The sequence below is a fragment of the Molothrus ater genome, chromosome 2 (genome assembly GCF_012460135.2).
Source record: "Molothrus ater isolate BHLD 08-10-18 breed brown headed cowbird chromosome 2, BPBGC_Mater_1.1, whole genome shotgun sequence".
In the NCBI taxonomy this organism is placed as follows: Eukaryota; Metazoa; Chordata; class Aves; order Passeriformes; family Icteridae; genus Molothrus; species Molothrus ater.
The window spans coordinates 82,252,224-82,272,183 of NC_050479.2; the positions used below are offsets into that span (position 1 = coordinate 82,252,224).

The 19,960-nt window shown below is 41.1% G+C and overlaps 1 protein-coding gene across 1 annotated transcript in view; it reads right to left on the reverse strand.

The window, feature by feature from the left end:
- Window positions 1-1,851: 1,851 nt before the first annotated feature.
- Window positions 1,852-19,960, reverse strand: part of PRCP (prolylcarboxypeptidase) — a 29,686-nt gene continuing 11,577 nt past the window's right edge. The window contains 9 exon segments of the mRNA XM_036392630.1: window positions 1,852-5,036; window positions 9,353-9,540; window positions 10,705-10,869; window positions 12,272-12,444; window positions 13,024-13,106; window positions 13,108-13,173; window positions 13,838-14,019; window positions 14,344-14,445; window positions 15,551-15,691. Coding sequence (XP_036248523.1) covers window positions 4,832-5,036; window positions 9,353-9,540; window positions 10,705-10,869; window positions 12,272-12,444; window positions 13,024-13,106; window positions 13,108-13,173; window positions 13,838-14,019; window positions 14,344-14,445; window positions 15,551-15,691 — 1,305 coding nt within the window. The 3' untranslated portion in view covers window positions 1,852-4,831.

Sequence of the window (19,960 nt, forward strand, 5' to 3'; positions counted from 1 at the left end):
CTTTGGAGAGGACATTGTTACACATGGAGATGCCCACGGATTACACCCAAAGCACCCCCACAGCTGATTTTCCTCCGCTGAATATCCAGCAGAAATCCAAAACCCAACTGCAAGGCCAGCCACAGCAGAGCACTGCTGTGAGGTGCTCAGTGCTGAAGGAGCACATGCTCCCTCCTCCCTGGTGTGGGTGCTGAGGGCATCGCTGTCTCTGCATCACACCCCAGGGATCCCCACAGGGGCTGCAGCAAGGACAGAGCAGGTCCCACCTCAGCAGGGTCCAGGGTAGGAGCACAATCAGCCGCCAGCAATCTAACTCTGCGGTAAAGCAATTTCTTCTTTGGGCTTGTATGGAAAGTGTACAGAGATGGACATTGCCTCAAGGCATGTGGATGAAATGGTTTCAGATTTGCTGGTAAAATAAACTTGGGCTAGGGGGTAAAACAAGAAAGGCTCATATTCCTGCATAATGGCTTATGTTCCATATTTCCCAGTATGCTCAACTGGGAAATCATGGAATGCAAACAATACAGGAGCACAAGTCTGCTCAGACCAGTGGAAGCTCCAATGCCCAGCATCTTTAGATGATAAATCTGGATTTTTTTAACAATAGAAGGGAAATTAAAAAGTACTTAAGCACTGTTCATTTACTGCAGATATCTTCAGTTCATATTTTTTGCCACTGCTTCACTGCACATTTTCTGCTAACCTGCACTGCCAAAACAAACCATTTTAGGTTTTTGACAGGGACAGTCTTAAAAAAAAACCAGATTTGCAAGACCAAGGCTTTGGTTTAAAAACACACAGAGAGGTTAGAGATTAAAAAAAAAAAAAAACACATCAAAACCTAGAGGCTACAGTAGAAACACCCAGTAAGATGCCAGTTACTGCATAACAATGATGCTCTGAATCAACAGGGGAGAGCTAAAAATGGAGTTTTGGAGTATACAATCCCCTGAATTCTTTCATCCAATATTTAGTGGTTTCATAGTGTCCTCCTGACTGCCAGAAAGGCACAATGATTCCACCATTAGTCCTGCAAGGAGCTAAAATATCCAAGAGTCTCTGTGCTGTCTTTAACCTACATAAAGCTCTTTAGGTCACTCATTATTCTGTAGAGATTCAATTCAGAAGAGCTAAATACCCCTTTTAAGAGCAGAGGTAGAAAAAGAAATCCCTTTATTTAAAGCATAATGACATTTTTTTGCAACATCCTTGGTGGGCAGACAACATGGGAGACAAAACTTCTCACTTTTCCTGTGATTTGGAATCCATGCTCCAGGAGGGAGTTTCCTTTCTATATCCTCTTTTGATGATGAAATATTTGATCATCTTTAAAATTAAAATTATTGTACAAACAAAATGAGTTGCAGAACCTATTTAGCTCCTTCCCAAGAGTCTGCAGCCTTAGCTCTGCCCTGTTAAAACTATTTGGTTAAAATCTTCCCTTGCAAGGTCAGGGAAGGTTACAGATCTCTCCTCACAACCTTTCTCAGTATGGACATGTGGGAAGCGTGTGTTTGCCTGGGAAAGCTTTCAAAAGGAAAATGGACTTTTCCCATTATAGGTAGCTTGACTGCATTCAATGTGGTCACCTACAGAGAATAGCCAGCTCATACACCTGCTCCTCACCACAGCCAAAGCTCTGCAGTGAGAAACTCCCAAAGGAGTGCAGACTCACCATCTGTCATCCTGACTGCCATGTGTGTGACTCCAGGATTCCTGTGACCAGCTCTCCCCACACTCCTCAACAGCCAAGTACAAACCAGACAATGTCACTTCCAGAACTTGGAATCTGCCAAAGGATAAAAATTTATGTCCCTGTAAACAAAATCCAGTTTCAGAAACTCATCATTATCTTAATGCATTTTTATTGATACAAACTGCAGGCTCACCGCTAAGATTCATGCTTTGGGGAAAACATTAACTCTTTTCCTTCTGCATTTTTCCCAGTGAGTAGGAAATTTGAAATTCTTAAGTCTCAAATTCCAGTAATTTCTGACACAAGCCAAGGACTTACATAAGCCTGAGATGAAGTACGGCCCATCATCATATGCCTGGAAAGATACATCAGCCATTTGTTATGGCCCAACTCGTTCTCACCTGTATGAAACACACAGGAGAGCTAACATTTAGATAAGGCAGCCAAACCACAAGGCAATCCCTTGGAAGCATTCAGAGATGTGTACATGGGTTTTAAGATGAAGTCTGAATGTTTGAGATAAATAAGACCTACTCAGCTTGACGGGAAAAAAAAGTCGAATCAATTAAAAATACCATAAAAGCAAGTCACATAATTCATAAACTGGTCCAACCAATAAGAACCTGATCCAAAGTGTACTTGAATCAGTCTCACAGACAGAAACTGCATGGAACATTAGAGAGTATTAACATCCCTCCCCAAACAAACAAAAAACACAAAACCGCTATGAAAAAAATTTTCTAAGTGTCATTTCACAAAACTTAAAACTGAAAATTTGCATGTTGTCCTAAATGTTGCTGAAGGTAACTTTTTTGCTTATGAAAGGAGTGAGAAGAGGAATGAAATTTTAAATTACTTATGCTGCTTGAAACTAAAAAGTGTTTTCCATGCAACAAAGCAGCAGCTGTTTCCTGAGACAGTAAGTTCACTAGCAGGGGAGAGAGAGGAGACACAAGCTGACTAACAATATACAGTAGCTGTTAACTTGGGCTGTTCACATCTTTGTCCATACAACATGGAAATGCTTATCCCAAAATTTTCACTTGGAGTAGCACCCTGAGCAATCAGTGGATTAGTGGGAGCCTAATTAATTAGAGCCCCCCTAATTAGTGGGGACTGATTAGTCCAGGGATCTTGTTTGCTCAAGTAAATAATTTCTGATCCCCAAATTTATACTAAGTCTTACAGGTTTCATTTCTCACCCCACAGTAAACCAGGGCATTACCACAGACCAATTAATGTGTAAGAAGATACTACAGTATTTCTAAAAACTTTGCTGTAACATAATTGATTAAAAACCAATACATTTTGTTTCAAAAGAATCAAGGATATGTTGTTCTAAAGTCCATGAGTGAGAGTCTGGAGTATATTTACAGCAAAAACTGGAACTATTGGAAAAGGGGAACACCAACAGCTTTCAGTCAACAGGTTTCAGGCAAATCCTGCACAGCTCATCCTTTAGCCCTGGCCTTGTTCTCTGGAGTCTCTAAATTACCTTGCTCAAAAGCACAGGAATGTTTAGACTGTAGAGTCTGAACATAAATGCCATATTTAACACTAGATGAGGAAAAAGATAATCTATTACCTTAGATAATCTGTTATCTAAGGAGTGTTTGAAAAGATAAAAATATTCAGTGTTGGGTTCTCTTTGTTCCAGAGGACAGGAGGAGACTGGAAACAGAAAAGGCCACCTGGGATCTTAGGAATATACTCAACTGTCAGGCATACCACCAAAGCTGAGAAAACTTTTCAACAGAGATGGAATTTTAAAAGTCTGGGGACATGAAGACTTGCCTGAGTCATTCTAAAATGGAGTTGTCCTTTAAACTGCAAAGAATCCTTTCTGAAGAAGGGTTGCAGTGTGAATGAAGCCAAAGCTGGAAAACAAGGGGACTGCCCCAGCCATTTATTAATGTCAAATATGCTGTCTCACAAATCAGGGCAGTTTGTCTGGTTTGGAAGCCTTACAGAAAGCCCAGTGCACCTGGCTTGGTGAGCTCAGCATCAGGCTTTAGGCTGATCCAAGGGAATAGCTGCATTCTGTGTTTTCAATAGTTTGTCCAGCAAACAATTTTTTTAAAAGGCTTTTATTGAAGAGCCATCAGCAAACAGATCATGCAGAATTTGAACAATACACAGAATGGAGGGGAGGGAAGAACCCACACAAGGCACAGCCCCAATTATTTGTCACTTCATAAGATGTAGCCAGCACAAGTGTCCCATTTGCTCTTCAAGACAATAGCCTCAAAAGCTTCCTGATTTTAAAAAGCTAAGTATTTGTGAGGGATACACACACATACATACACAAAATACACTCATTTTTCTCTGGTAACCATCAGCACAGATAGTGACATATCTCAGAATTAGGACTCAGCAAAAGAAGTAGTAAAATCTTGATGCAGATTCTGCATGCTCAGCCAGTTATCAGCAGAGCTGAGTCTGGGTCCAGCCCTGACCATTCAGTACAGCACAGAATACAAAAATCCACCGATTAATAAGCTGCTGGAAAACTAGGTAGGAAAAAAGTCGTATATTTATTTCTTTTCCAACACTGATTCCAAAGGGTAAGGGGCTGGTAAGGGCTGGGTAAGGATTTAGTTTCCTTACACACAGGACAGCCACTTTCCCCAACAAGCCTTCCCTACATCTCCACCAAACATCACAGTAAGATGTGATTTCTGTTCCCTCATTATCTCCACCAGTAGAGGATGTCTGAAATTCAATCACACTGGAGGCAGCAAGAGTTTCACCACAAACAGCACTCCTATGTAATCCACTGTTGGATCCACCAGCAATTGGAACTGTTGGAACAATCACTCAGTGCAGTGAGGAGAAGAGCAACAAGCCTAGAACAGGAACCCATTACTGTGCAGTAAAGCACAGCATTTGAGAAGAGCAGAAGAGGAAAAGCAAACCAGAGCAGGCAGCTCAATCCATGCACTTTGACTGGAGTTTAACATCTGAGCATGCTCTCCATCCATCTGCTGCCTGCCTCTCTCATGGACACGAGCCATGGTGACCACTGTGGTGCAGATGAGGAGGGAAATGCTCCAATGACCATATCACAAGGCCTGGCCCTACTCTCAGCAAAGCCAAGAGAGGTGAAATGGCCACAGTTGTTGCAGTAGCACGTCAGTGGCTGTGCCTGGCCTTTTCAATCCACTCCTTCATGAGGCAGATCTCCATGGCTCGAGCTTGCTGCACAGACTTGGGGTCCAAAGGGTTGCGGCTGCGCAGGTCCAGGTGATGGGCTCCATCCGGGATCACAACTGCCACGAGGGAATCGGTGATGTTCTGGGTCACCCCACCTGCAGACCATGGATCCAGGCCACCATTGCTGTAAGGAAAGACTGTTTCATTAGGGGACATGATGCACAGCAGTCAGCAGCAAGGCTGCACTCACATCACCATTTCTACTAGTTTTGCACGTGCAGCGACAGAAACAGAGCTCAGCCCTGTCCTAATGTCTTGTGCCCACCCCTCTGCTAAGAAGCAACTTTTTGACAGAAGTATGGAGCTATCAGCGGCTTAAGCAAGGCTACACTTCTCATCAATTATCTGCTAATTCAGATAATAACCTATAAAAGTACAAAAGCCTCTGAAGAGAAATCTGCTGCCACCTGTAATTGTCATTAAAGTCTCAGGTTTCCCTTTACCAAAACATGCCCAAACTCCCAAACCAAAGCACTTCACTTTCCTTCTTCACAGTCTGCCATAAACAAATTACCCACTGGACCCTTTAGAGCTGAATTTTTAGGAAGTTCTACCTTTTGCTGTTTCAGCTGAGTGCCAACCTGGTTTTGCAAAGAAATGCTTGGATGGTTTGTTAATGTGCTGACTTTAATAACAACCATATGAAAATGAAGATTATATCCCTTAAAAAACCGTCTAAACTGACTCTTCCTCTGTAACAGGACAACTTAATACCATTTACTCCCCCTCCTCCCTCATCCTAGATCAATTTTAACAATTCTTTACACTATAGATCCGGCTCCAAAGAATAGTCCATCGAGCAGGCCAATGGCTCAACTGGGAGAGAGCTTTCCATCTCTCATTCCTAGCTTTGGATTTGACCCAATAACCCCTACTACATCTTATTTTCCTTTACTGCAATGACCTTCCCACACATGGCCCATCTTTCTGCACAAAGAAAGCAACATCCATATACTTGTGGAACTACACAAACCTACATCTGTTTCTCACTTTAAACACTGGGCCTGCCCACAAAAGGAAATGTCAGAGATGGGCTGAGGTATGAGAGGGTAAATTTCTAGAAGAAGCTAAGAAATTAAAACATCCTTGACACAGAGATATGCAGCTAGAAAAATACCACAATGGTAGCACCAGAAAATAACAGTAAAATAATGAATTTTTTTAAAGCCTTTTAAGAAAAAACTAGAAGTAAAAACCTGGAGTCTAAACTAATATTTTACTTGTTTCACCACTGCAAAAAAACCAAAACAGCCAAGTATCTTGAGTCTCTGTAGTTCTTTACTTTCAGTGATTCTAAATATGACTTAAGACAAGAGAAACATTTTGTATCTGCAAAACAAAAAGCATTGAGAGCTTCCCAATAAGCCAAAAGCATTGGATTTAAAAGGTCACCTGAATCAGCAGAGCACCTTGGCAACAGGGGAATGAGTTGCTGAGAGACCCATGATGCACATGAACTTGGATCTTTTGGTCCCAGTCATGCGGAAGCTAAGCACGCCACAGGCTTTTCTGTGAGCTTCTGGCTACATCCTCTCTATCTCCTTCCAAAGGATGGCACCAGAGGCACTGACACAGTTTGGGAAGTGAAACTTGAAGGGAGGGGGGATGGAGGGCTCACCACAAAATCATAAATCTTTACAGTTTTTGCAGATTAAGATAATTCCAACTGAAATAAATTATTTATGTGTTAAAACTAAGCAAGCATGTAAGTACTCAGTTGCCCATCTCACAGGACAGGAATTTCCCAGTACAAACCAAAGAGGAAAAAGAAGAGAAAGAATAAGTCAGACATTTCTTTCTAGCAGTGGCCAGGCAAACAGGATTTCAGAAAAAAACTAGTGCAAAAATCAGCATGCTAGTCCTGTTTTCAATTCATATACTTCCTTGAGAGCATCCATAGGGTTCTGCCTATCCCACAGCACACAGCTCCATTTCCTGTATTTTCTTCAGCCCTCCTGTCCTGTCCAGAAGTTTTACACAATTGTAGCAGCACTGTGGATCCTTTTTTAACATGACCACCCTCCACAATTGTCATGTTTCCTGTTAACTTTTTTCTCTAACCTTTTCTCTTCAGCAACACATTGTTCTGTCTTCTCTCTGCCTCCTTTCCTTCCTTTAGTGCTAACTATTCTCCCTTCTGCACAGAGCAACAGAATCTCTTAAAACAGAGCCTTCTCTTTCTGCCTCTCCCATGCCAGTGCAGGACTGGATATGTGGGTGCCCTGACTCAGAAGCCTACAACTTAGGTGTGATTCACTGAGATTGAAAACCCCCATTTTTAGACTGTGCACACCAAATTTCATACTGTCTAATATAACCTGGGCTGATTCTGACTACACAGTATACTGATGACACTAGAACTGCTACAAGCTCTCTGCCACCACATGTATGAACAGTGTTAAAATGTCACTTCCCACCACTGTGCAATGCTTCCACAAGAAGTACACAGCATGTTCCCATAAGAAGAGGGGAAATTGCTGGAAGAGAAAGGGGAAACAGTGTTCTGAAACCCCCAATTTCCTCTGACTAGTTGTAATAAAGGTGTACTGCCTAGAACAGGCAAGTACCACCTGCCCACAGCCTAAGTAACCACTTGCACACTACATTACTCCAGGAAGGTACCAGAATGGCAATGGAATTCCCTGCATTAATCCCACGCATTACAAACAACAGCATGACTGTGCAGAGTGATGTACTGCTCACAGAGGGAGAAGCAGCAGCACCAGTTTGAGCATCCTGGCCAAATCCCACTGTGTCTGGATAAATCCACCCTACAGTGGTTCTCTTTAGATAGAGTACTTTTCCCTTCCTGCTCTACACTGTTGCGCAAGTTGCCTGTCACTTGAAACACCATCCCTTTCACCCCACAGGGAGCCACATCCCCTGGTAAACACTGGGATGTTTTTTGTAAAGCACTCTGCAGTGTTTGAGGATAAAAGGCTCTTATATAAAATGTACAGTGTTGACAATGTATTTGTTTGAAGAGAAACATCCCAGCTTGAGATCCAAAAGCTTTGTGTGTACAGCACTACTTTAACATTCATTTGGTTGCTTTCAGGCTTTTCTCATTTCCAGCTCCTTCAGCTGGCATAAATTCTTAAACACTTATTTAGATTTGTTTGTCTATCACTTACAAAGCAGATTTCTACTGTACAGAGCTGTGCAGCCTTGGAAATAAGCAACACTCTGCAGAAACTAAGTGAAACCAACAAATTTTTTTTATTAAAAAGTTTTCCAAAAATGGGTGGAATTTCTCCCTCCAGAGTAGATATCCTGCTGGGACAGAAACAGCAAGAGGCAAATAAGAGGAAAGCAAAAGGCCTTTGCAGCCAAACAGACCGACACTAGCAGCTGCGATCCAGAAAATAATCCCCAATTCAAGTGAGAACTTTCCACTTTTAAAATGCATACCTATCTACCACATCCAAAAGACTAATTCTGACCTTGGTTTGTAGAAGTGGCAAGGTGTTTTATGAAAAGGCCTAGCAAAATTTTAACCAGAGCACAGAGGACTACATATCCAGGAGCTTCCCATAGTGGGCAATGGGTACAGCAAGTCAGGACTCCTGAGGTCTCAAATGGGTTTGTGGAACACCTCCCACCCACATAAGATGGATAGATAATACTCACCTGAATCACCTCACAGCATAAGTAAAACCACATGAACCTCCCTTTGAAGACAGCAGAGTGTAATCTTAAAAGTCAGGGAAGTGAAGGCTGAATAGAGAGCAAGCAGCATGGACTAGTTTTTTATGCTAGACTGAAACATTTTTTTCACTTTTTGTCCACATACAAATGTGTTTCAGACAAACTTTTGTTGTATTACCAGTATTCCTTACAAAAATAGACACATCTCTGTATCTGGATCTTCCACAAGTTTGTTGAAACTTGACTAAATGCCACTAAAAGAAAAAGCTGTTGGCAGTAATAGAAAAACTCCCCAAGTTACTTCCCTCTTCTTTCTGTATGAAAGGGAAAAAGGAATGCAATGCCAGCCCCTTCACAAGGCTATCACTCAGAGCAGTAATTTTGGTGACCAAGATTCTGTGTTATAGCTAGAATTCATTTAGACTTTCCTTTTGTGTGTAAAGCAACAGGGCTTTGGGTTCATAAAAGTAGGAATTCACCAGCATGGGAAACCTGGAATTTGGCCACAAGGTAAGAAGGAATCCACATGGAAAGAAGATGTTTGGCAGAATCCCAGCTCAGATGCTTCTTTTAGAGTCACACAGGCAGTAACAGAACAGTTGGCTTCTTTGGCCACTGCAGACTGACCATTTTACTCTCAATAGCAACACAAAGCATGCCCATCATTTATTCAGCTGGAGTGCTGGAGACAGATCCCTTTGCTATTATGCCTTTGCTATTTGCAGCAGATTCTCTGCACTGGAAATGCAAACTGGTGGAAGACATTACACCATCAGTTGAAACAAGGCTTACCTGAAGATGATGTTGCTGTGTGAACTGATGTTTTTTCCTCCATACATAGAAAGAATCCAAGAGAGACGAGGCCTCACTCCCCACATCCTGTAACACTCTTCTGAAAGTGCATCAAAGTCCCACTTCTGAGGCTCAAACATGTCATGGACACCATCTGTGCACAAGGGCATCACCATCTCAGTGCAAGCCTGAAAGAAAGGGCAGGTCAGTAGAGTAAATTCTGAGGAGAACATCCAATAGCTGTTACTGCAGTATTTAAAAAGGCAGGCTCAAACAGCATTTGATCAGTAATTACTACCTAAGGACTACAGAATCCTTTAGGTTGGAAAAGACCTTGTAAGACTGAGTTCAACCATAAACCAAAAAGTGCCAAGGCCACTTCCAAACCATGTACCTAAGTGCATAGCATCTTTTAAAAAACTCCAGGATGGTGACTCCACACCATTTCCCTATGTAGCCTGTTTCAGTGCTTGACATTTTTCCTAATATTCAATCTACATCTCCCCTGGTACAGCTTGAGTCCATTTCTTCTCATTCTATTGCTTGTTACTTAAGAGACAGAAACCCACCTCCCCTACAATCTCCTTTCATAAAGTTGTAGAGAACATTAAGGTCTTTCTTCAGCATCCTCCTTTTCTCCAGGCTAAGCACCCCCAGCTCCCTCAGCCACTCCTCATCAGGCTTGTGCTCTGGACCCTTCCCCAGCTCCATTGCCCTTCTCTGGCCATGCTCCAGCCCCTCAATGTCCTTCTTGCAGTGAGGGGCCCAGAACTGAATGCAGGATTTGAGGTGTGGCCTCACCAGTGCTGAGTGCACGGGGACAATCCCTGCCCTGCTCCTGCTGGCCACACCAGTGCTGATCCAGGCCAGGATGCCACTGGCCTCCTTGGCCACCTGGGCACTGCTGGCTCAGGTTCAGCTGCTGTCAGCCAGCACCCCCAGGGCCTTTTACCCTGGGCAGCTTTCCAGCCACTTTGCCCTCAGCCTCTAGCCCTGCCTGGGGTTGTTGTGACCCAAGTGCAGGACCCACCACCTGGCCTTGTTAGACCTCATAAAACTGACTGCCCTACACAACTTACAACTGTCTGCTGTACATCATTTTCCAGTCAGTGAACAGCTGAAACTCAGCTAGTAGCTAGATAATGAAGATACAATCTAAACCTCCTGGGAAAGCTGCTTCTCTTTTCTGCCTTGTCTTCCCCACTACAATCACACTTGATTTGTGACTATGTTTGTCATCAATACACATCAATACTTCTGGCACAATATATTAACAGCTAAATGACGATTCTCGTCAGCTCTAGATTAAAAAACCACCACTGACTTACAATTATAAAGATTAGTGAGCATACCTGGTAGTACCAACCCATTTCACCCAGACTCTTCGTTGCAGTCTGCGACACATCTAAGCATGAGGCCTCTCCTGTATAATTGTAATATAAATTTACTGCCTGGAAAACATTCTGCAGCAAGAATTTGTCAGAGAGACTGGGATCCTTCAAGAACTTGCAGACTTCCTGCAATGAAGAGATAAGAAGTCGTCTAAATCTATAGGAATTAAATATTAATACATGACACCTGGTAGGATATTAATTTCTCTTCCAAGTACAATCAGACCACTTCCAGAAAGTGTCTATGAAGTAATATACCCTGATTATCAAAAAATGCAGTATCATATATGTGTAGTGCATGCTACTATGAGGAACCTGAAACTTTGTATTTCCTGACTAAAATTTTTTTTTCAAAACCCAACAGCTCTACCTTAATGTTTCATTCACCACTTTTTCAATCCATTTTCCATACTTTAAAATTGATTATATTTAATAAATAGTATTTAGTACCTCTGTAATTAAAGACAGCACATACAGATACCTAACAGAGAAGCTCCAGGTATTGATTGGGGTTCCCTGCAGATTGATGCAGGTAGATCACAAGAGAGAACAGATTAAACAACATACACATGGACATACATACGTATATACATACACACATATATATATACACATAAATACATATCCAGCCACTCATTAACATTGGAAAAGACCTCCAGATCATCAAGTCCACATTTCCCTCCCCCTTTCTTGCCTTAAGAGTCCTATCAGAGCTACTGTTTCAGAAAATAAAGTATCTTAACAACTTATATAAATCAGATTTCATACATTTATATTGTCCAATGGGTAATGGCCTTTTCTGGGTTAGGTCTATAAGCAAAAATAATTTTCAAGGTGTTTATTCTGCTCTTTGAGACAGCCACAGAGGACAGATTCATTTCCCTCTCTCCTCCATCAGGCAGCTCTACACAAGGGAATGATTTTATTTTATAATTAACTACTGCCTAAAATACTTATGTCTTACCTACCTCACACAGTAACCCAAGTCCTGCAGGGAAATTCAGCAGAGTCTTAAAAGAATAAGAACACTCCAAGGATAAACAGAACTGCACAAGCGAAGGCTTGCAAGTGTAAAAAGAGCTTCTGCTTTGAGAAGCGACCCTGCAAGGAGTGTATTTGTGGAGATCCACATTTTCTCTCACTGGTTTTCCCACATCAAAAAGGACATAGGCTCAAAACTTATTCTGTTGCAAGCTCTGTCAGCTGAGTCTGACATCAGAAGCTCTAATTGCATGTGCTTTTTGTGCAGCATTTCTGCTACTCAAGAACAGCTCTGCAGGGCAGCTGGGTCATGTAAGTCATCCCTGGCACTTTTTTTTCTCCTGGGCTGTTGATATAACCTGTTAGACCTACAAGGAGCAGTTAGGCAACAAACCAAGATATGCACAAGATATTATCTTGGTTGTCTTTTCTCAGCACATTGCTTCTATGGAGCCAAGAAAACAAAGGAAGAGGTGCAAGCTAGGAGAGGAGGAGAGAATTAATTAGACCAAACAGTCAATTCTACAAGATACTGATTCTATATTACCTGTATAGGCCAGGCTGGCAGAGGCTGCAAGAAGTCAGCTTTATAGGGATAATCCACCATAGCCAAGTTTACCCATGTTTCACTCAGCCAATTTTTCAATACAGCAGCATCCTGAGGAGTTTTTAAGGGGCTGCACAAATGAAATGTGTTGGAAAGCCACTGCAAACCTGCATCTTTAATAAAAGCAAACAAATAAAACAGTATTCAATGTATTGTACTATTAACACATACGTCAGTTGTGCTGCTACTAAAAAAACATTTTTGCTTAGCCTAACTAACTTAGTGAAACTATTCCACAGACATACAAGCACAGCAAATCAAATTTTAGTCAGCACCTCACTGTAACCTCTTTTCAGGTAGTTACATAATCACAGAATCACTTAGGTTAGAAAAGATCAAGTCCAACTGAATCCCTGTCACTGAGTTCATAGTGACTGCAGTAATTTTCTTTTCCTCAGTGTCTCAGTTGGCAAAGTACTTTTTTTATAGTAATTACTATCTGGCCTATTTTGAGGTTCTGATTTTAAGTCTGTCCTTATCTGACCTTAGGAATGTTTGGACCTGGATTCTGCATCCCACCAGGCCCTGAAAGAAGTCTGTGATACAAGAAAACAGGCATTCAAAAGTAGTGCTAGATTGAAGTTTTCAATACAAGCAGAAGAGTTTCAAAAAACCCAATATATACGCAGGTGAAAGTCATAACACACTCCTGATCTTTACTATTCTTTGAAAAAGCACTGGTGAGGTCTTACCTGTTGAGGAGAGGTGGTTAATAGCATTCCAGGAATTCCGGATGCTCTCTGAGCAGCCCTTGCCACTCTTTTTGAAATCATGGTCTGAAAAATGTGCCACATGGAACCAGATCACCAAACTGCCAGATTGGGGCAGAGGCTGCCAGAGCTCTGCAAAGGGACATAAAAAGATCCTGAACCCCTGCAAAAAGGAATTCCATACCCTCCCAATAGCCACTATCTAGGCAGCATTTATAATTCAACTTGGACACTGGGCTCTAGGTGAACCAACCATAATGCTGCCAAATTATTCCACGTGTCTGTATGCAAAAGGCTGCTGGAGGATATAAGTCTTGGACACTGGTGCAACAATATCAGCAAACAAAAGGTAGGAATTCAGACTTGATTACTTTACTGCTTTTTATTCTCACCTATCAATTAGGTCTTTCTCCTAAGCATTATGTCAACTCAAATGAAGAGAGACCCAGTCCACGAAAATATACTCTCTAGCTTGTTTCCAAGAGGGTAACTAGGTTATTGGAGAGATTAAAAACCTGTCTAAAGTCTGAAGACCCTAAAAAATGTAGGTGCCGAGTCAGTGTTCACATGTTGTTTTCACAAATCTCACAAAATACACCATCCAGTACCTGCTGACTGACAGTTGCCTTTGTCAGGCAAACAGCGCCTCTTCCCAAATTCAAAGTAACTTGAATCCTTCTCCCAGTACTGAAAAATTCACACCAGCTTGAATTATGGTACTTCTCCCAGAGCAGTAACATTTATAGCACAGAAGTAAGAAATGCCTGCTGTGTTTAAGCAGGAGGAGCACACTCACCCAACCACCACATGGGGATACTTCATCCTAAACCAGGCTGCAAGCATTCCCCCATAAGATCCTCCAATAGCTATGACTGGACTGTGCTTGGCTCCTGCAGTGGTTGTCTTTAAGTATTCAACAAGTACTGCAAAGTCTGCCAGAGCTTGTTCTGATGTCAGGTAATTGAGGTGCTTGGAATCCTGAGAGAAAGAAGGCAGGTTATGGACAGCACAAGTGATTTCCAGCAACAGCCTTTCTATTCCCCACAGCAGCTACAGCTAAAATGAGGTGTACAGCTGAAATCATAAGTCTAAATCTGTGCCTGAGAACAAATGAAATATTCTTCGCAGGTGTCCCTTGAAGCACTAAAAAGAACCTTCTAGTTTGGTTTTAATTTTTTACCCTAGAATTGATAGCTACAAAAGAGTTATATATTACTCAAGTTAACACTGGCAAGAATTAAAATATGCAGAATTATGTTTGTAGGGAATACATTTATTAGGAAGACAAAAGATGACACTTACACTGAAAGATTCATTCCCAAAGGGCAAAGATTCTCCATAATATCTATGTTCAGCAAATACCAACATGGCATTAAGTTCTCCAGCCACATCCCACATAAAACCCTGGGTGGAGGAAAACAGACACTGAAAATAATTGACTCAACTTGTTTAAAAGTCTCTAGTTTCAATCTAGTGTATTCCAATTCTTTGATTAGAAAGCTATCACTATCAAAATGCCACTAGAAAGACAGAGTGCAATTTGGTTTTAAGGTATCATTTAAGTAACGAAACACACAAAACAGGTATCAACCCAGGGAAGCTGATATATACAAAGACAGTAGGTATAGTTCAATGCTGCAAAATATTAAATATAAAGTTTTGTGACTACACGTAGGAAATTTAACAGAACTCCTATGGCACAAGCTTAACACACAGGAAATAAAACAGGCTACAGGAGAAAACCATGCATTTGACCTAGGACTACATTACAGAAAACACAAAATTTGTTTGGCAATAACCAGTAATCTGGAGCACTGCAATACAGTTATTTTCAACTAATAAATAAGTACAACTTGTCATTACTTGTTGATAAGAGTTTGTTACCACCAGCTATGAGAAGAAGCAGACAGAGATCATCAGCTGGCAGCACAGAGCATGCAAGCAGTCCTTGGTGGCTTTGAGCTCAGCACATGCCACCTCCTGTCATGTTACTGGACTTTGTATTGAAATGTCTGAAAAATACCCACACACTCCATTCTGCATTTGTATCAGTCAGGGAAGTAAAAACTTCCACAGGTACTGTAGAGAACAAGAATTATCTGGCTCTGATTTCCACTTTCCTTTATATTTTTCTTAATAGAGAAACAAAAATCCAAACATGAAAACCTTCCATTTTACTTGGGGACTCTAAAGTACTAGGATAAGTTTAATTTGGTCCAAAATTCTGAACTGCTAGCTCAGGGCACTACGGTGTTTCCTCTAGAAATTTTCTTCACTGCCCCAGGAATTTAACAGAAGTGTATCCCTTTATTTGTTTGTGCTCCAAATAGGACCCTGAATCCCCTTAAACTTTTTCTGTGCGCTTGTTCAGCTTCCTCTTCCTCCTATAACAATCACAGCAATCATTACAAACTTATCCTTCAATGACCTTCTGTGACTGTCTTCTTGCTCCTCCTCCCTTTTTCAGGATGCCATGACTGGCAGTGCAATCCCACTGTTTCCCACCTACCGTGTTGTTGCAGAACCACTCGATGTCTCCTTCATTGCCTGTATAAAACAGTATTGGTCCATTGTCCTTCTTCCAGTGCTGATCTGCTACCAGGTACCTCTGCTGGAATGTACCATTTTCATCAAATCCAAAGTGATCAATCTGTAGGAATGAGCATCAGCAACATGGTCAGAAAACTAGAACTGATCCTGGAGCCCACTGGGAGTGCTGACAGTTACTTAACAGGTTAAAAAAATGTGTCATTAAATTAATTTATATTCCTAATTCATCAAATTATTTCTGCTTTGTGAAAAAAAATAGTCAAAATTACAGGTGTTTATACTGAAGGAGAAATGCTATCTTCAGGCATTAAGAAAAAAAATCCATGCCCACTTTCTAGCATCCTACTTAACAGATATTCTAAATATATTTAGGAATTTGGACAAATCTGCTGAGAGGTCACAAAGTACCTCATGCAATAAAACTGTACCAACAAGTAAAGAGAGTCATCACAGGATGTTTTGAGTCTCAGGAAAACCTTACTAGCATAGTTATTAAGAAAAACCCAGCAAACTAAACAAAAAAGAACTCCAAAACTAAAACCAACAAAAATCCCACCTCTTCTTTCTCGCCTCTTTCTGGCATAAGAATTAAATTTAAACAGATTCTTGTTAGAAAGTGAGTTTTTATTGTTTACCACTGCTCTACAAATATTGCCAGCCTATATACATCATAGCTCTTAATCCAAACCCCACAGTGTTAGATTTATTCTCTCATTAGAAATTCAATTCCTACAGTCATTTTTTCCCAGCTTTTACTCACACTGCTTTGTATTCACTATCCACCTCGACCCTTTCCCTAGAATTCATCCACACTGGAAAGTTGTACCTTTACAAGTAAATTGCTTTTGCAAGTAACTCCCTGCATAGGCATAATCTTATTCTGGAATACCCATACAGGCTTTTACTATGAAATATTAAAAAATAAATCAAACCAAACCACAGAGTTACTCCATAAGACCTATCCTACTTAATTAGCAGTATTCACAGTTCTTCACTATTTTTATTCATCAGCTGAAGATGACCTGTAGCTTCCCAATTTTGACTTTTAGCAGTGCATCAACCCACCTTTTCCTGTCATAGCTCCTGCTGGTGGTAACAGCCTGACATCTGCTGGCTTGAGGATCTCTGCTCACCCATCCATCTCCTTCCCACCCAAACTCTGCCACACCTCTCAGCTGCTACAGGAAACAAACATTCACATTCCCTGTTTTGGGGACATCTGCAAGTTAAAGTTGAAGAGCAGCAGATGGCACCCAAACCCAAGCACTTGCTGATATCACAGTAACATACCTGCTAGGTGGATTCTTTTAAGCAGCTCAGAAAAGCCTAACGCTTGACCAGCAGGATCCAGCTACTCCACACCATGTAATTATCTTTGCTTTGGGTCAAAGAGAGCACAGGAACTTATTTCAGATGCACAGTCTGCTGCAAAATGTCTTTTCTGAACTCCCTTAGGGGTTACTCACTCTTGGACTCAAGTGGGAGGATGTGTGTGCTGCAGCTCACTGCTACAACACATGGAGGTCTGTGCATGGTGTGGGCAGACAAGAGACAAAGTCTTTGCCTTCAATAAGTAACTTCAGTGACTGCTTCCAGACCCAAATAAAACTATTTTATGTACTCTCACAGTTTTCCTCTAGGAGGCCATGTGCTCCTTCCTCTTAAGTACATGGTGATGCTATATCATGTGCATGTTTAAGGGCTCTTTCACTGGGCTTCAGTACTGACAGCACACGCTGGGCTTGTTGCACACTGACAACTCACCTGCACAGCTATTCATTTTAGTTTCACCTATTAAGAGTGATTAAATGCAGAAAGGCAGAACAAGGTCAGCAACTGAAAAAGTCTCTGGTCATAAGACCTTGGGACAATTAAAGAGAAAAATCAGTTAAGGCACATCTAAAAAGTCACTGTATAGTTTGATAAACTCCAACACTGTTAGAAAGTACAACTAACGCATCTTTTGTTCCATGTTTGTTTGTAAATGGGAGAAATTCTTTTTCTATTTAAAATTTCTTGTTAGGCTGCTTGCCAGAGATAGGAAAAACAGCCCCATGTGTCCTGCTTGCCTTTTATGGAATCATCTAAATGAAATAAAATTAAATATTTAGATTTAGAACTTGATTCTGCATCCTACCTGCATGAAGCCAGAGTGCCAGCTAGAGGACTTCACCCCACAAAATATTCAACTTTCCTAAATACAAAGATATAGACCAGTGCAGGCAACTTAACATGCAACAGACAAAAAAGAGTGCAGAGGGAAAACCAAAACAAAAACCAAAAAAACCCCAAGCAAACAAAAAAACAGAGAGAAAATTTTTGCTACCAGGCTGAACTTATCCAATGGGGTATTATGCAGAACAGATTCTAAAGCCCATCTTACTCTTCCTATTTCACAAGAGCTAGAAAATTAAGAGAGTGATATTCCAACATGCACATCTTTTCCCAAATTATGGCTAGTTTTCTTTAGAGATGTGATTTACTGGAGTTTTCCTCTGATGTGATCAGCAAATCTACTTCCCCAAAACAAACCACAAAATCATAATGCTTTAGTGAGTCTGTCTTTCAAAACCAAGAGGGAGAAAAATACAGGAATTTAAGTTTTCTTTTGGTGGTTTTAGTAACCATGTTGATCAAAGAAAAGTCACGATCCTCTGTCTTGACTCTGACATGCTGTACACTCCCTCACTGCCATCAGCCATGTTATTTTTTCCTATTCCTCCCTCAATCTGTAGAAATTTGATACTCCCACAACAGCTGGATTGCCTCTGTTCATCACACTCACTGCACATCCAACCGTGGATACATGTAAGATCCCAGACAGAACAAACACAAAACCAAACTTCTCCAGAAGAAAAAAAAATCACAAGCAGCTATTACTTGGCTGAAGAGCAGAAACTCCTTCAGTTCTAGATGATGGGGCTTCATACCTTGTAGTAGCTTGTCTTTGCGAGAGTAAGACATACAACATGAGTAAAAAAAAAATCTAAACCAAAACAAAACCTAATGTTTGTAAGGCAGTCAAAAAAGAAAGTGTCACAAATGCTAGTTATTGCCAAGAAATTTAAAGAAATTCTAAATCCCGAACATCAAAACACAGTATAGTGGTATCCCAAGGAGTATCTTCTCAAAAGAGTAAGAACTGTGTTAAAATTTGTCAGGCCAGAGGGAAGAAGCCCAAGAATCAATGTAAAATTGTGAGGTGAAGGGTCAGGGTTAGGGGACACACAGGGAAAGCTGCAGTTGAGGAACAGCAGATGGAGCTGTTGTGTAGCCAAAGTGTGCAGCAGGAGAGTGCAGGGCTGTGCACAGGGACTGCTGGGTCTCAAACAATTGCTTTATCTCACCGTTTTTTATGGAACAGGCATGCAAACAGGTAATAAATCCCAGCAACTGTGTGATGCCTACTGTAGTACTCAAATTAACCAGGTATTTTTATAGCTTTTTTCCCTTAAGGAGACGTCATTAAAAAGTTGAACCAGAAAGGTTTTTTTCCCACTCTTACACAAATGAAGTAAGATAAAAGCAATTACTTTTACAACCCGACCACAACAGCAAAAAGGAAAAAATACCTGTTTAGAACACATTTAAAATACCTTAACTGCTGGTTAAAACAATGGTAATGGCATTCCAGAAGATATGTGTTTTTTCCAATTAAAATTTTCGTAATTACAATTGTGTCCAGGATGTCAGCAGTAAGTACAAGGTCCTGAGCAATCCTAAACAATTTTTAAATTGGCCCTGCTTTGTGTGGGAGGTTTGAAGAGATGATAGCATAGTTCACTCCTAAAACTAAACTATTCTAGAATTAATGCACACCAGTTACTCAGCCCAAAGTTCTAAGCTTCTGTAAACAGGACTACGTGGCAAGTTTGATAAAAAAATAACAACACAATCATCATCAGTCATGCAACAGAAATGTTTTATAGATGAAACTATGATCTACTGACACAAGAACAGCCATTCTGATACTAAAAAGAGGAAGGATAAAATTAGAAAAAGTAGCACTGAAACCCATAAGTTATGAGTAAGTTTTTAACAGAAATTCTTGTCAGCTGAGGCAAGCAGGATGGCAAAGTGAACACAAATTTCAGTTCCACATACAAAAACCATACCAAAATCGAACACTGCTCGATTAAGAAAGCCTCATATTTTCCTGCACTCCTTTGAGTGCAAAGACTCACAAAGCATTTGGGGAAAATAAAAGCAAACATACAGCAGATGGCTTGTGAGGCAGGCAGCTCTGATGGAAGGTAGGTGCTACCCAAGGCAGGGCTGCTGAGAACTGCACTCCCTGAGCTGAGTACAGATGTCAGTGGGCAGCACAAGGCAGTGAGCCCATGAGGATGATGAGAGCACCAGACTGAAG